Here is a 17,598-nt window from a genome sequence, read left to right as displayed (position 1 = left end):
GGATGCACAAAAGGCATATCTGTCTCCGAACAAAGCTATCTCACTGGATCGTTGATGCGATCGCCCACGCTTATGAATCACTGGGCATGAGATGCCCTATTGGCATGAAAGCACATTCAACTAGAGGCATGGCCTCTTCATGGGCATGGACAAATGGTATATCCCTATAGGATATATGCTTTGCAGCAGGATGGTTTTTGCAAAACACGTTTGTGAGGTTTTATAACCTAGATGTGGCGTCCATCTCTTCACAAGTCCTCTCTGTCTAGAGAACTTTCTATTCCAACACCCGGCAGGTGAGCCCGAACCCCTTATCACGGGCAGGCTACCTGTTATATATTAATACATTCGCCTGTGTAGGGTATTACGTAGCGTAGCGCGGCATGATGGGACTCCGTTTCCCAAAGCGTTCAGCAATATCTCGTGAACTGAATCGATAGGGAACGTCGCCAGTTACTCTTGTAACCTCGGTTCTCTGAGATGAAGGGAACGAGACATTGCAAACTTGGCTGCACTACTATTTCAGAGTTTCGAGGTACGAGTGATGTGTTCTTGTCCTCAATCAGAAAATTCTGAAGAAATGGTGTGTGAGCGCCAGCTTATATAGGGAAAATGCATGCCTAAAAGGGTGGGTCTCAAACACCATTGCCGATCATAAGACTGGCGTTATGATACAAAGGCTTCAACTAGGTTGTGGAAAAGGAATTTCCCTAAAGCGTTCAGCAATGTCTCGTTCCCTTCATCTCAGAAAACTGAGGTTACAAGAGTAACTGGAGAAGTTATGGACAATGGATTGAACGTGATTTTATGACTACAATAATCAATAAGGTAGACTATATTTTATAATAAAATATTATTAAATATATTTATAAAATCCACCTTTTTCCTGGGGGTTCCTACTGGGGAAACGAATGTGGGTGGGACTTCCACCAGAAGTCATTCTATAGCATTCCTAGCTCTGGCTGCAGTCATTTTAGACCCTGTTTACTGCTGGTAATAAGACGCATTTCAGATGATCCGATCGCAGATGGTCAGCGCTAAATATAGTTGTAAACGGGGTGCAAAATATTTTGTGATTGGATCAAGATGACAAGCACACACATCTGAAGCTGAACTAACACAGGTACTCCACTAAAACAATTGATAATTTTGCTCAAAATGTTGCATTTGTGCTTAGATGAAATCTTATCTGCATCTGGGAGGAACAGCATGCCGGTTTTGTTTGCGCTTTCTTTGTCTTTATGATTGCAGTTTACTATCGTTCAGTAACACACTGATATAGTGATTGATATATGCCATCACAAAATCAGTCACACTCTCCTCAAAATCCCAACACCACAATGAAAGAATGAATGGGCGTATGCCGCAACAACAGCTGTGCTTACTTGACAACAGAAGTAACGCCCATATTTCTCGTTAAGCATCATGGGACGTAGGAAAAAGGTGGATAACATTTTAAGTCTTGTCCAATGAGCCAAACGAGATGTTTAGGGGGAAAAGTATTAATGGAGAATGAAGTGACATACATGATGTTTATTTAAAAAAAAGGGTTGACGGGGTTACACCGACGGTTCTCATGAGAGACAGGTCGTGGAAAATCAAATGGTCCAACCCACGTGTTTTTTATAGGAGCGAAATTGTTGCCAACTTAGCGACTTTGACTTTGTCGCTAGATTTAGCGACTTTTTGACCCTCTTAGCAAGTAAAAGAGCCATTTAGCGACTAGCGACAATTTTAGCGACTTTTGTAGTCTGCTTTAGCAACATTCTTACACATCTGGCAACACAAAAAACATCAGCTCAGTCATGAATGATATCTAATTTTGCTCTGTGTTCTAGCACCCCCCTGTGTTTCAAGTAAATGACTGACCTGCATACCATCAGCAGTTGGATTTAGGTGCAAACGGATGTTCTATAAATCAAATGACTGACAAGCTTACATGTTGTTGGTATTTGTTGCAACAATCTCAACCTCAATTCACATGCATGCTCTCCGTTTAGAGAAGAAAAGTCAGCATGCAGCAATAGAAGATCATTGAGAAATTATCTAGCAGGGCGAGAGAGAGAAAGAGAGAGTGAATTTAATGGATATGAACCCCTGATCTATAATAAAATGTACGTAGAGATAAGTGATATGAACAGATGAGGTGTCACTGTCAAAAAGTCATTGTGACACAATAACACTGGCACAAGTAATACACACTGATGGTTCAGCATCACACAACAGATATGTAAAATATATAATTATCTGCAAAACAGCTCCATGTGAGGCATTATAAGGCATCCATGTTTAAAAATAAATCATAATAAATAAATTTAAAAAAACATCCCCAACACTACACCGCTGCCTACCCCTGGTTGCTATTGCTAGGATAATTTTGGACTTTGTCATTGTTCAATAATGCAGTTTAATTACAAAACAAAAAAACAAAAAAATGTTTGACAAGTGCAGTTAGTGGTAGCTAAATAATTAGTAGTTAAATACTAATTGTTAAATCATTAGTTCAATAAAAAAAAATGTAAAAAAATAAAAAATAAAAATAAAAATAAAAACATGGTTCTACTTTAAAGAATTGCTGTAGCTCTTTACGCCAGTTCATTTACATATGTAAATTTGACGTCTTAATAAATGACGTCATCACGTGATTTAGCTACTTACAGTGACATTTCAGCGAACCTTTGGCTACTTCCCATGAGAAATAGTTGGCAACACTCACTTCCTGGATGTGAGAGCAGGAAACGGCAAAGGAGTAACGGTACCGCAGCGCTTTCTCTTTTGTCGGTTTATCTTCAGAGCGGTTCTGAAACAATGAGTAAAGTTGGACTTTAACTGGATTGCGGTGTAAGTTACGATTCTTTTTTGTTCATCTTTGTTCGTTTAAATGCAAAGACTCTGCGACTGAACGTCTTACGTTTAATTGAATTACACATTAAAGACAACGTAACAACCGTTGTGAAAAACATATATTTAAAAATTCTTGCGATATCATAAAACATGTAATACCGGCGTCGATTAGAACGAGAAGCTGATAGATGCTCTTCCTTTTAGCCGTTAGTTTTATTACGTCACTGCCTTCTACAGTACACTGTTAAAGTTTTTAGTTATGTCGTCTCCTCCTCGTCTAACATGACACGAGTCATTTAAATTATTAATATCAGCCTAAAAAGTTTGTTGTGTTACATGACTGACTTTTTAGACTGACGTATAATAATTTAAATCTTGTGCTAACATGTAATTCTTTCTCCCATAACAGCTTACAGCCACTTAACAGCCACTGGAATTTTTTTTTAACGCCACTGCCACTATGAGTCAAACACTCACGTTGTCATTATGTAAACCCCAAATGACATATATATATATATATATATATATATATATATATATATATATATATATATATATATATATATATATATATATATAATATTATTATTATTATTATTATTATATGTGATGTTAAACTTTGGGTATGACGCAGGTTCATATGGATCTTCATTTGTGTTTATGTAATTTACACTCCACACAATTACCAAAGTTGCACTATAGAGAGAAAATAGCTTGTTGACTGAATAAAAAGGTAGTTTTTAGCCTTATTCCAAGAATCACTTCCTTCCTCAATGCAGGACAGTCCTTTGTATTACAGTTCACAAATATAGCTTTGAGGAAGACATGTTTTTGAAAAAGTCAGAAAATAGTGTCTTTTTTTTATTGACCAGTTGATGTAATCCAGAAATATGTGTTTTCCCAGACTTCCAGTAAATGATGCAGGGTGCAATTGCACGGGTTTGCATTGTGGTGGCGGCTGCTATCCTAAACCACCCACTGTTTTTCTCCAATGAGAACACCACCATCCCTGAGCAAGATGATGTCCTCCTGGCCAGGATGAAAGAACACCAGGAAAAACTAGAGGCTGAACAACAGCGACTGGAACAGGAGATCGCTAATGTAGAACAAGCTTTGACTGGTGATCAGGACAGTTATGGCTGGTACTTCTGGAGTGCCCTCTGCCTTGTCATTTTCCTCACGATTGAGGTTTGCAGGCAGGAAATAGTGCCTGCTGAAATTCATGACCCAGTGGAAGATGAAGATGGATATTCCAGTGCTGGATATCTCAGTGCTAAGGCTGTAGCCTTAGATAAAGGTGTTCTAAATAACTTTTGCAAGACCTGCTTTCTTCCTTTTGCCCACGAGAGTGGGAGAGTACGGGAATTTGTCGAGGGATTTGCAGATGATTTGCTCGAGGCTTTGAGAAGTGTTTGTGATCGAGAGGCTGACTTGGAGGTTGAGGACTTTGTTGGTATAGGCAGTGTATTTGAATCCTGGAGGGTGTGTAAGCCTGCCACGTGTGACCTCATTGTCCCCTTTGCTCCCCCTCAGCCATACAGGTTCCAGTTTCAGCTCTGGTGTGACCCCTCCACTGATAACCCACTAGATCTTCAAGGATGTGGAAGGATTCAATTAATAAAGCCAAATGGGGACTGTCTATGTGGCTCAACCAATCTCGGTGATGACATGCTGTGTCTGCTTCACAATAGAAATGACTTTGATAAGCTTGATGAACTCACGTTAGAGGAACGCCTCTGCGCAAGGGACACTGCATATTTGTCAAAAGATCAGATCATGAGATGGTTCCAGATCTCAGTGACCAAAGCATGGGGACAGATCTCTCATAAGTATGATTTTGAGCTGGCCTTTCGGAACCTGGACTTTCCCGGAGCACTGCAAATCAGATTTAGGTCTGGAAAGACTGTCGTTCTTAACGTTACACCAGCCATTCAGTTTGAAGACTCTAATGCATATCTTATCTCTCATTTCCCCTCTGATACTAGTAACTCCTCAGACATTCACTGGCAACTCTCACTCACAGTTTATGAAAGGAATCTGCTAAAACACCTCCCTAAAATACTTCCTACAAATTCTTGTCACATTTACTGTCTTCAGATAGTGTCCTTCTTGCATAAAAAGCAGACAGCTTTGACTGGGAGAAGTGCCCTAACAAATTACCATATAAAGACTGCACTCTTACATCTGCTATTGAGTAAACCTCCTTCAACGTGGCAGCCACAAAATCTTGATCACAGATTACAGGATTTGCTCAGCTTCCTCCAAAAAAGCCTGGAGGAGAAGAGACTCTGTCATGTCATTGTCGGGAACCCTCGGGTCCCAATTGAAATTCAGATTCCCATAATATTTCGCACTGCAGAGCCAATAAACCTATTTAGGCCTCTTGTGTTGCAGAGGCAAATATACGCCAAAATGGTGGAGCATTTTCAGGAGATAATCAGAAATACCTCTGTGCTTGTTCAAGAATATACTCCTCACTTGCCTAACGGTCACGCGGGCCATGAACTCAACAGTCCAGATGTAAGCTGACTCATGGCTCTGATGGGAGTTACTGGTTGAGTAAAATGGTTTTGAATGCTGGGGATTTCTAAAAGCTAATTACATGATTACGTTTTGCACTTTGAATATAAATTGCATGTTAAGCACTGATTGTTACTAATGCCACTAATGTAATACTAGTGTTATTCATCATCTGTGTATGGCAGCTGATCTTTATTACTAAGGAACCACGAGTAATTACAGTGAAATCTTTATGTCATGTCATGTGAAACATGTAAACCACATAACATTCTCACAGTATTTGTCAATATTATCAAGAACTAGGATCTTACGTGTCAGCTGACAAATGTATTTTTACCCTCAAGAATCTGGCCATACCAAAGAGATAAGGAAAAGATAATGACATATTCATTCATTCATTTAAAAAAAAAAAAAGAAATTCTCCCCTTTTCTCCCCAATTTGGAATGCCCAATTCCCAATGCGCTCTAAGTCCTCGTGGTGGTGTAGTGACTCGATTCAATCCGGGTGGCTGAGGACAAATCTCAGTTGCCTCCACGTCTGAGACCTTCAATCCGCGCATCTTATCACGTGGCTTGTTGAGCATGTTACCGTGGAGACCTAGCGGTGGAGGCTCACGCTATTCTCCACGGATCCCAACATACCTGCCCACCAGACAGCCATTTGCGACCTACAGAGTCACTCAGCACACCCTGGATTTGAACTTGCGACTCCAGGTGTGGTAGTCAGCGTCTTTACTTGCTGAGCTACCCAGGCCACATTTGCATTCATTTTGGCAATCCATTCCTTAAGCACAAAGAAGGGGTGTTGAGAATTGTTGTCAGGGCATTGCACTGCAGGTGCTTAAGTGTTTTTTAAATGCACCGCTATGTGGTCAAGTCTCTGTGGTATTTTGGTCCCTAGATATGGCTTGGGTCCCTCCTTTAATATAAACGTGGTTGTTTTCAAAGCACAGAATTCACTCTTATTTAATAGATAATGATGGATTGAAGTAAAAAGACACAGTTTACCCACACTTATGTAAATATCAAATATCATTAATTGTTATCAGGGTTGTGATAATTCCAAGTACCTAGAAAACAACAACTACAATGCTGCCATCACACACACATAAAAAATGGACACTTTTCACAGATTGTGATGATGCGTTTCCCCCTTATTTAGCAGCATAAATCCAGCAAACTTTTGTCATATTTGCAATTTTTTAATTATTTTGTTAATTTATAACATTTTACTCTGTAATATATTACCATGGAATTAGTTTTAAAAACGAGTTACCACAGATGTGAAGAGGTTTCTAATACAGCTGCTGAGAGAGTGACAGTAAATTTGCCATCATCTCTCTTCTGACTGTCATAATCCATAGCTGTTAACTTCATTTGGAAAGTTGTGGGAACGTAAGAGTGGCGTTTTTCTTTAGATGTTAGACTTGAAGCATATGGGTAAGCAAAAATTATATTTGGCATGTTCTTCCATTTACTCTCATTCACCACTATCAAAGTTTACCCTGCAATCGCGTACTTCTGAATTCCAAAACCTGGAAGTGTGAAAAGGGTCCATTGGGTATTTCACAATAGTATGTAACTATTACATAATGTCTATGACACACAGTGAGCCCAAAAAGTATGTTGACAATTGAGCCACACTTAAGTCGGCATGACTGAGGTATCATTCATGTCAGTTGCACAAATGGTGCGAGACGAATTACGTGCCAAAGTTTAATCTCTTTATTATTAGGGTTTGGTTGGAATACTTAACGCTAAGTATGTACAGTAGTGATGCTTGCCTTAGCAACCACCACTATTGAACATTTGAAAATGGTGCAGTTACATGCATAAACCCTTGCTGAAGCTGTTTCACAGGTCTAAGGCTTGTCCTTCCTGTATAATGCACTGCCTAAAATTTAGTGTTCTGACCCTATTTTATCAGGGGTTTTTTTTAGTGAATAAAGAAGAAATAAAGATACATATTTTTGCCCATTATATGTTTTTTTACACATGGTTTATTTATGTTTATGTATAAATGACAAACATGTTTATATATCAGTTGCAAAGCCTCTATTGACCTAATCTTAAGTCTGGAGCTTAAAAGCATGATCTTCTGAATATTCAGAATAAAATACTTACTCTAAGAAAAGAGTAATGATAAAAGAGACCACACACAGATGGACAGATATGATTTGCTCTATAATCCATAGTCAAAATTGGGGTTTCCCTCCATGTAGCTATCAAAGGAGACCTTGTGAGCGTCTGTGCTGAACATAGTGGCTTTCACAGTGGGATCTTCAACATGCGTTCAGTCCACATTGTTAATTTAAGAGTGTTGTCCAAACAACTGAAACATAAACAGAGGGTATTTATGTGCAGAGCTATTAGACTTAACGAGCATTTACAGATGTTATACTCATACATTATAATTATACAATACAAATATTCATTCATCATTAATTAGATGTAATGGTAACAGACATGGTGGAATTAACAAGAAGTTACTGTGAGAGAAGTACCTTTTTTTGTCTGTACAAGGTTCACTGTTCACTGTTCACTGTATATATATATATATATATATTTTTTTTTTTTTTTTTTTTCTGATATGTCAAAGCCCTCATGTTTTCTATTATAAATCAACTAGATGTAGATTTTAATTTATGTAATAAAATCAAACAAAGACATACTGTTTCAGACCCATCATTTCAATCCTCTCAAACCATGGCCAAATCATTGTGATTTAAACTCCTCCGAAATAGTTATAAAATAGTAATAAAAGAAGTGAAATTGAGAAAACATCGAACTGAAATGTACACTACCGTTCAAATGTTTGGGGTCACTTGACTGAAATGTTTCTCATGATCTTAAAAATCTTTTGATCTGAAGGCGTATGCTGAAATGTTTGAAATTAGTTTTGTAGACATAAATATAATTGTGCCACCATATTAATTTATTTCATTATAAAACCAATAAATGCCCAACATAGATGGGAACTCCTTCAATACTGTTTAAAAAGCATCCCAGGGTGACACTATGGATGTTATTCCATAGTTTTGATGACTTTACTATTATTCTAAAATGTGAAAAAAAATAAAATAATAATAATTATAATAAAGAATGAGGTGTTTTAAAACTTTTGACTGGTAGTGTATGTCCTAAAAAAGATCCTACTGTAATCTTTAAGAAAGTCAAGGCATTCAGCCGACCTCATTTAGTTTGCATAGTTTGTCTTTAAATTTTGTTTCAGGTGTTGAGACATCCTCACCATTTTTTTTTTTTTTTTTTTTTTGCCCATAGGGATCTTATAGAAGTATGAAATTACCTGAAATAAAAACCCATTGACATTATTGTATGCATGCTTTGCATACATGCATTTCTTTAATCAAAGTAATGAAAAATTAAAATTGTTAACAAACCATCTATATTACACATCCCTATTTCAATTAGACTTATGATGGAGGTGCAGATACTGAATCTACTGGGAGATGCTTTATATACTGTTTATATTATACAATACGTTTCCAAATGATATCTGTGAGACTGCTTACCTTAGAGAAATGCTCCAGCAGCATCTTCTGTTGGGCCCTCTTAAAAGGGTCAGATGGAATCGGTTTCTTCTCAGGGTAGACCTCATCCAGTCACTCACAGGTGATTGGTGACTCGTATATCACCTGACCACTTGGGGTTTCCAAAGCTGGCACTGTTCCAGTAGGATTCTTTTCCAAAAACCAATCAGGCTTGTAAAAAGGGATAATTTTCTATCCGTTCCGGAGTGGAACTTCAATAAATTGCCTTTGAAGGTCTCTGCGTTGTTCTGTCTTTTCTGAGCGCTGAAGTAAACCAATTATTGTTAATTCACACATTTAATTCCGTTATTCATTTTATCTGACTCCAATTTTATATTGATCTGACTCCAATTTTAAGTTGACCTCTAATTTATATTTAAGCTCTAATTAATTTCTGATCATTCTTTTAATTTAACATTTTTAGGTTATTGATTACTCTAAATCCTCTTCTATTCATTGTCCTTTTAATCTTTGGAGACTTACGCCGGCCGTTATTAAATTATGTAAACCTCCCTTGAATGGATAGCCAGTTCTGTTCTTAGTCAGCAGTTGTAGGGTTAACTAATATCATCTGGTTTGGCTTTTCTCATAACCAGACGATATTGCCGCTTAGTCACGTACATACAACTTGCTAAGACGGGCGGTGAGCAGTGACTGAGAGTCTTTAAATGGCTTTCTCCTACCTGGTTGTCCTTGTGGTTTCTCCTATATTAAAGCTCCAGTATGGTCTACCCTGGTCTAATGAAATTCAAATCCTACCCGGCTTGTCCTAGGTGGTTGTCCTACCTGGTTGTCCTGAGTGGTTTAAATTCAAACTGAGAGTCTTTAAATGGCTTCCTCCTGTATTAAAGCTCCAATAATGATTTTGGAGGAATTCAGAATAAATCAAATAATAACAATTTATTTGTCAGGTAGGATATAAAACGTTGCAGAAATTCAAATCAAAGCCAATTTCACATGATCAGAATAAACAAGCATTACTAAAAATAAAAGACAAGTCAAAGAAACATACCTGACAAAACTACATGCAGCGGTACAGCATGGGAGATTTGCTCACAGATTCCCCGAGCTTCCTGCCAACTTTCCTTAAATATCTAGACAGAATAAACATTGTGTACTAAATGGTATTATCCTTTGAACAATTAGAATTTGGGGGTGAATGTGTTCTTGACTTCCTGTGGTTTAACCTTGTTAACATACAGGAGATCATTTCAATTGTAGGTCAAGGAGGGGGAGACACCTCCAGAATTATGTAGTTTTTGGCAAAGACCTTATAACTTTGTTATCATTAGTTTTATCAACATGGGAAAGAGACCACTATACCAGTCGCACAGAGACCTCTTAAATGATATCAAACACATACAGTTGCATTCTTTGTTTTCATGGTATTTGTTATATTTTTACATATAAATCTTGTGTCTTTGTGTTGGTCCAGAGCTGATGAAGGGGAGAAGGGGGAGAGAGAAGGGGGGCAGCAAGGTGATTTGCAATTTATCACACTGTGGTGATATTTAGGTGAAGATTTCAGCTTTGTAAAACAATGCAAAGGCGATTTGCAATTTATCACACGTGGTGATATTCAGGTGTAGAGTTCAGCTTTTGTGAGAGAGTTTTATGACGTTGGTTCTCACAGAGCCTTTTAGGTGTAGACATTCTGGTGCCAGCCTTACAGGCTTATCTTTCAAATTGATGTTGACAGTATAATATCTATTTTAAAATAAATAATAATAATTAAAAAATAATATTTGGAACTGTGACTACATAGCTACTAGAGTGATTTTCCTCTCTACCAATACAGAAAAGGTTAATACATAGACCACATGTTCAATTTATGCTATGTTTAAAAAGAAAAAACTTTATTAAAAAAACAAAAACAAATATGTACACATTAAGTAAACCAGAAAACCTCAGACCTCTACCTAGCCCACTATTGTACAGCATATCAATAGCACTCAGTTAATTCCCGTGGCATTGAGCACCAGTCTCGTTCTCTCAGCAAATGGGCAGAATCTCATGCTGCAGAGTCGAAGATTACCATCTAGCACTGGTCCAGGAGCAGGGCTTGCTGTTGCACCAATGAAACACAAGGAAAACAAAAATGAATGTATTTCTATTATTTTATTAGTGGCTATGTAATAACATATATATAAAATCATCTGATCTCTATAGTAATGTAGAACACCAGGTTATTAATTATTTATGAAGAATTAAATTTGATTACCCTATTAATCTCCTTTATTCAAAACAAATTCAAAACAATGAGTTTGAAATATTTTCAGACAAATCTTTCAAAAGTGCTATGTCCTGGTCATATTTGATGGTCTGAGTCTGTTCACTGGGACAAAGTTGTCTACAGTTTGGAAGTTTGGTATGCAAACCTTTGTGGGTAATGAATTAGATGAACATCCACACATTTAGACATAATAAATGAACATCTAGATGTTTTTTTATTAAATGTTTTTCTAATTACACTAGTTAAAAAGTGAAGACCAAACAATGCAATATTTGTAGTCTAATTTCCAACTTCTTATTCAAATTCAAATTTCTAATTAAGTCTAATTTCCATGAATTCTCTTACCTTTTCCTTGGCATTTTTTGGATGAAGCCATTGCAGCGATCAGAGAGTTTACTTTAAGATCTGCAAAGGAAGAAGAGCATGAGCTTTGTGTTGATAAGAATCTCAAACAACATCTGTTACATAACGTGACAAATCTTGAAGGAAGGAACATGATTTTGAAGGCCATAGAAGCTCAGAGTGTTTTACTGAAAGCGATCAAATACAACAAACGCATTCATAGTATAGCATTCAATTTATTGCTTACCTGTCCATACCTATGACCTATCAGTAAACTGAAGTGGAGTATTAGTTGGAAAGTTCAGTTTTTATGGAAGAGTAGGTGTGGCTGAAGACTAATAACCCCTCCTCTTTACACACCACGCCCATATTTGTTTTGAAATAAAGCTTGTATTCATTTATTCCTAACGATTTACTTCTCTTGTTAAAACCCTTTAAACATTTACTTACTGCATTTTCTTGTAATGTTCCTGCAATTGCATTTTCTTCAGGTCAGCACAACTCTATATTTACAGATCCTTGGCAATCTACAAGAACAATTTTTTATTTTATTTTATATTGGTATCTAAATCCTTCTAACAGACAATAATAATAATAATAATAATAATAATAAATAAATGCATAAATAAATAAATACATTTCCTTTGGCAGACACTTTCACAACACAGCAAAATACAATATTTCCCTAACTAAAATGATCATAGTAACCATGTCCGCCAAAATACTGTATTGTAACTCCAATAAATATGTAGAAACTTGGTATTAACAACCACTTTAAGAAATACAGAAATGAAACAAAATTCTGAAAGATTCTGAAAGCTCGTTACACTGTTTGAAGTGTGCTCCAATTTTAATTTTACAGCTATAAAACCATTATAAATGATTTCCTCTGCAGATAGGCTATCTAAAAGTTAACTAGCAGGCATCCATCCTTAAACTTTTTTTATAATGGTCAGGGTGGAGCACTTAAACAAACAGGTAAGGAATCAAAAGATCAATCCCCTCTTCTCTGTAAAGGCCAGTTCTCACTTCCCCAACAAACACAATATTCCAATTCCAATAATCAGTGGAATTTTGTGATTTGTTTTTACTATGTTTTTGGGACATGGTACCGTGGTTTCTATGAAGCACATTGGAGTCATACGTAAATACCATGGTAGATGTGACAGCACATTCTGTTTTGAACTGTTACGCTCAACAATGGGATAAATATCTAAAAGACAACTGACTGACATCCATTGTTAAATTGTTTTTATTCAGTTCAGGGTGGAGCACTTAAGCAAACAGACAAGGAATTGAAAGATCACTTCACCCTTATACTACATTGTAAAGGCTAGTTCACACTTCCTTAACAAGTGCCAACAACCACAAAATTGCAATGATTTGGGTTTTGTGGGAGCCTTGAAGTCAGGCCCGGCTCCAGCTCTAAGATGTAAGGTGGGCCATATTACCCTCCAAGTGGGCCAAACAGTTGAAAGGATGGGTAAGGGTTTTGTTGCCAAGGTGGGCCATGTTCATGATTTGGTGGGTACATGAATGGAGTGATCATTCGGTACCATGGTCTATATTAAAGTACCATGGAATTACATCTGATTTCATTACTGTCCCATGATACCATAACAGTACTTTTTGTTAGGGGATGTTATTCCATTTCTGAAAAACAGGGACAGACTAAGTTGCTGACCTGTTTGGCCTTTTTCTTCATTGGTGAAATGGTGGAAATCTAAATTCCAGAAAGGGGTGACCCATGAACTACTGAGATAATCAGAAAACCCTATTCCCACTGTAACCCTTGGGCAAGGCACATAACCTCAGATTGCTCCAGGGTGAAAGTACCTGCAATTAGTGTACTGTTAAAAATGTATTTGTAAAATTATACTGGAAAATGAGAGAGCTGGGATGAAACTGGACTTGTCCTTATAAATAATTTCTATCCATTATTGCAATGGTTCCCAACCCTGTTCCTGGAGGCCCCCCCAACACTACTCATTTTGGATATCTCCCTAATCAAACACACCTGATTCAACTCAGCTAGTTAGTGGAGACTCTAACCTGAATTGGAAGTGAAAAAAAAGGAGATATACAAAATGTGCAATGTTAGGGAGCCTCCAGGAACAGGGTTGGGAACCACTGCATTATTGTAATTGTCACAACAAAAATATTTTTAAGTGGAGAGAATATTTCATATATTGGACTCCAGAAAATGGTTTTATTGCATGTTATTTTATTTAATTTATTACTGAATTGTACAGAGAAAAATTTTACTGCTGCATGTAATTTATTTTGCCGGTTTATCAAGAAATACATTCCACCAAAGTTTACATCTTTAATGAGTTCATTTCTATGCATCAGTCCAAATCTGATTTTATGAGAATTTTTGCCATTATTAACACCACAAATCAAAGTGACATGAGATGATGTACCAAACATGATATCCTATTTTAAATAGAATGAATCAAGATCATACTATTAAAGATGAGGGACGGATTGATAATACATACTTTCTAACACAATGTATGTTAAACAGACAGATAACAGAGATATGTTTTACCAGAAAAAACAAAAACAAAATTATAAACCATAATCATAACTGGGGTTGCCCTCCATGTAGTTTTTGTAGAATGCCTTGTAGGTGTCTATGCTGAACATGTTGGCTTTCACACTGGGATCCTCCAACATGTGTTCAGCCCATTTCTTTAACTCTGGAGTCTTGTCCAAGCAACTAAAAAATTAAGGGAGAGAGTTAATGTGCAGACCAAGTATTTGCAAAAGTCTTAATCTAATGATTGTTCAGTTGTATGATCAATTTTGTGGGAAATTGACAAACACCAAAGCCCTATGTCTGTAAAGGTTTTATTTTTAATGTAAGGTGCACCATGTTTATTTTGTCAAAAGTAAACTTCATTTATTTATGTGTAAAACTTTTTAATGAAGAACAAAATGCTGAATTTTTATTGTTAGTTAAAATGTCTGAATTAGGATACTTTTTTTAATATATCAAAATCCTAATGTATTCACTCTCACTCACTTTTAAACATCCATATACAGTTATTGAATCACCTCCAAAAATCTTGATCTTCTTGTTGACCAGAGTCTAACAAAAGCAATTAAACACATACAGAGAGGACAAGTTTATACAGGAAGTGAAATAGAGACAACTGAAATGATTCTTGAGACATCCCATGACATCTGCATAACATAAGAGACCAAATAATTAACTCTGTTAGATCTTTATTCCACACTTTAAAAGAGTTGAGGTATTTCAACTAGCCTCATTTAATGTGGAGAGTTTGTCTTTAAGTTCGGCTTCAAGTGCTGAGATATCCTCTCCATTTTTCCTGCTGAATGGGATTACTCTTACACCTAAAAAGAGCATTTATTTACATGATAAATGCACAAATTTTATTGGACTGGGTTAGCTGGGTTTGTTACCCTAAGCACTTAAAGCTTGAGTTAACATTTGCATTATTTCCCAAGGATAACATGCATAGCCTTCCAGCCAGACAAAAAATATATTGACAGTGGAAGGGATTTAATATCAGCATGTTTTAAACATACTACATTCCAAATGACACCTGTGCTCGCTGCGATCTACAGACTGCCTACAATCCCTTTGAGAAAAGCTCCAGCAGTATTTTCTGTTGAGCTCTCTCAAATGGGTCATATGGGAGCAGTTTCTTCTCAGGGTAGACCTCATCCAGGTACTCACAGGTGATTGGTGACTCATATATCATCTGACCACTCTGGGTTTCAAGCGTTGGCACTAAACCAAGAGGATTCTTCTCCATAAACCAGGCTTATAATTCAAATTGATGTTGATAATATCGTGCCTGTCAAAATTCAAACAAAAATTGAAACTAATTGCTTTTCCTTTCACTCAAAGCATAAGTAACTTTCTCAGAATATTTACTGCATTCATTGAACTTATATCATGCACCACCTAACTCACATTTGCACAAGCCATTAGTGTTTGTACTCACTTAATTCCTTTGGCACTAAGCACCAGTCTTGTTCTCTGGGCAAAAGGGCAAAATCTCATACTATAGTGCCGAATACGGTCCTTTGGCACAGGCCCAGGAGCAGCGCTTCCTGCTGCACAATTAAATAAAATAAAAACATTTATCTTTTTGTGCAATGATGTAAGTATTGTGAGTGTGTTCCTAATGAAATTATCTTATTGTAGAGCATTAGCAGGTTTTGCTTTGAGCACTAAAGCATTTTGCTGTAAACAATCTGTGACAGAGCAAATTCCTTGAAGCATGACGTGGATTTTTTTTTTTTTTTGTTTTGTTTTTTTTTTTTTTGTATATCAGCACTGTCATAAATGCTACTTTTCTGAAAAGTGCAACGTCATGCTCTCGTCAACACCAATACACCTGAGGTGATCTCTTGTCACTGGCCTGTCAAGCAAATTCTTTGGTATAAGAAGTCATGAAAACACTCCCTATTTCCTGACAAACCAATGACACATCTGTACATGTTTAAGGATGACATGCTGCTACAGGTGTTTTTAAATTACGCAGTTGTTATATACATTTTACATTGTAATCACACCCAGGGCCGTAGCTAGTGGGGTGAAAGGTGGTAACGATTCTAGGGACCCACAGGTCCAGGGGACCCCACAACAAATTCTAAACTGTATTTTATTTAAAAGGAACTGGGTCCTGAGCAATAGACAGTCAGGGTGCCCAGAACACCTTACTACGGCCCTGATCACACCACAGTTCCGTAGTATGTACAAAAGAGCAGAATTGTGTTGTGAGAGATGTCTTTAATGCAAATGTCATCATAAGGTTTAACAAATTGCATTGAATTCTCTACCTTTGTGGTGGTGTTTCCTACCTTTTTCAAGACATTTCTGAGATGCAGCCATTATTATAGGCTAATCTATGATGTTCTACAAGAATAGATCTGCAATGGTTGAAATAAAATTGAGAAGTTAACATCACTTTAGAAACTAACAATGTACTTGATTAGCAATACACTACAGCTATAATGTCTTACAGAAACATAAGCAGTCAAATTCAGTTCAGTGAATAATTTTATTTTTCCCCTGAATCGAACACAGACATATAAAATAACCTAAAAGAACAGTCAATGTAATGTCTAACTTTATGACTTTCCACACAATTGTGGAAATTAATGGGAGGTTTGAAGATTTATAGGAGAGAGGGCATGTCTCAAAGATCCAAAGAATGACTACAATAATTAATCTTTATTTCAAAATAAAAGTCCTCAGTAAATGTACAGCCAGTCCTAATGTAATGTAACTACACACCACAGTATTTGCAGTTAATTGAAATAAGTTCTTCTTCTTCCCCTCGTCACTTTCTGCAATGAATTTAGCAAAAGGAACAGTCTGCATTCAAACTTGTTTGTAGATTATTTAATCCTAGGTGTGCGATGTATTTTTGCTTTTAACAAACATTAAACTTTTTCCTAAAATGTAACAATACAATTTGGGAATCCTCCATTAAATGAGTAATTCACCCAAAAATTAAAATTATCTCATCATTTACTCACCCTCATTCCATCCCAGATGTGTATGACTTTCTTTCTTCAGTAGAACATAAAGTTTTTTAGATGAATATCTCAGCTCTGTAGGAATAGTTCACCAAAAGTGAAAATTCGCTCATCTTTTACTCACCCTCATGCCATCCCATATGTGTGTGACTTTCTTTCTTCCGCAGAATACAAACAAAGATTTTTAGAATAACATTTCAGCTCTGTAGGTCCTTACAATGCAAGTGAAAGTGTACCAAAATTTTGAAGCTACAAAGGCAGCATATAAGTAATCCATATGACTCCAGTGGTTTAATCCATGCCTTCTGAAGTGATATGATAAGTGTGGGTGAGAAACAGATCAATATTTAAGTAATTTTTTACTATCAATCTCCATTTTCACATTCTTCTTCTTTTGTTTTTGGCTTTTTGCATTCTTCGTGCATATTGCCACCTACTGGGGAGGGAAGAAAATTTATAGTACACAAGGACTTAAATATTGATTTGTTTCTCACCCATACCTATCATATCGCTTCTGAAGAGATGGATTTAACCACTGGAATCATATGGAGTACTTTTATGTTGCCTTTATGTGCATTTTGGAGC

The 17,598-nt window shown here is 36.7% G+C and overlaps 1 protein-coding gene and 2 pseudogenes across 1 annotated transcript; 1 reads left to right on the top strand and 2 right to left on the bottom strand.

The window, feature by feature from the left end:
• Positions 1-2,682: 2,682 nt before the first annotated feature.
• Positions 2,683-5,962, top strand: LOC127414014 (inositol 1,4,5-trisphosphate receptor-interacting protein-like). Its single transcript, XM_051651656.1, has 2 exons — positions 2,683-2,841; positions 3,749-5,962. The coding sequence occupies exon 2, from the start codon at positions 3,760-3,762 to the stop codon at positions 5,371-5,373; it is 1,614 nt and encodes a 537-aa protein (XP_051507616.1). The 5' UTR covers positions 2,683-2,841; positions 3,749-3,759; the 3' UTR covers positions 5,374-5,962.
• Positions 5,963-6,042: 80 nt separating this feature from the next.
• LOC127414264 (glutathione S-transferase omega-1-like) lies at positions 6,043-11,550 on the bottom strand (annotated as a pseudogene).
• Positions 11,551-13,947: 2,397 nt separating this feature from the next.
• Positions 13,948-17,527, bottom strand: LOC127413969 (glutathione S-transferase omega-1-like; annotated as a pseudogene).
• Positions 17,528-17,598: the final 71 nt, after the last annotated feature.

This window comes from Myxocyprinus asiaticus, chromosome 23 (genome assembly GCF_019703515.2).
Source record: "Myxocyprinus asiaticus isolate MX2 ecotype Aquarium Trade chromosome 23, UBuf_Myxa_2, whole genome shotgun sequence".
NCBI classification, from domain to species: domain Eukaryota; kingdom Metazoa; phylum Chordata; class Actinopteri; order Cypriniformes; family Catostomidae; genus Myxocyprinus; species Myxocyprinus asiaticus.
The sequence above is the reverse complement of the archived record's forward strand: the minus strand, read 5'-3'. Positions and strand labels throughout refer to the sequence as shown.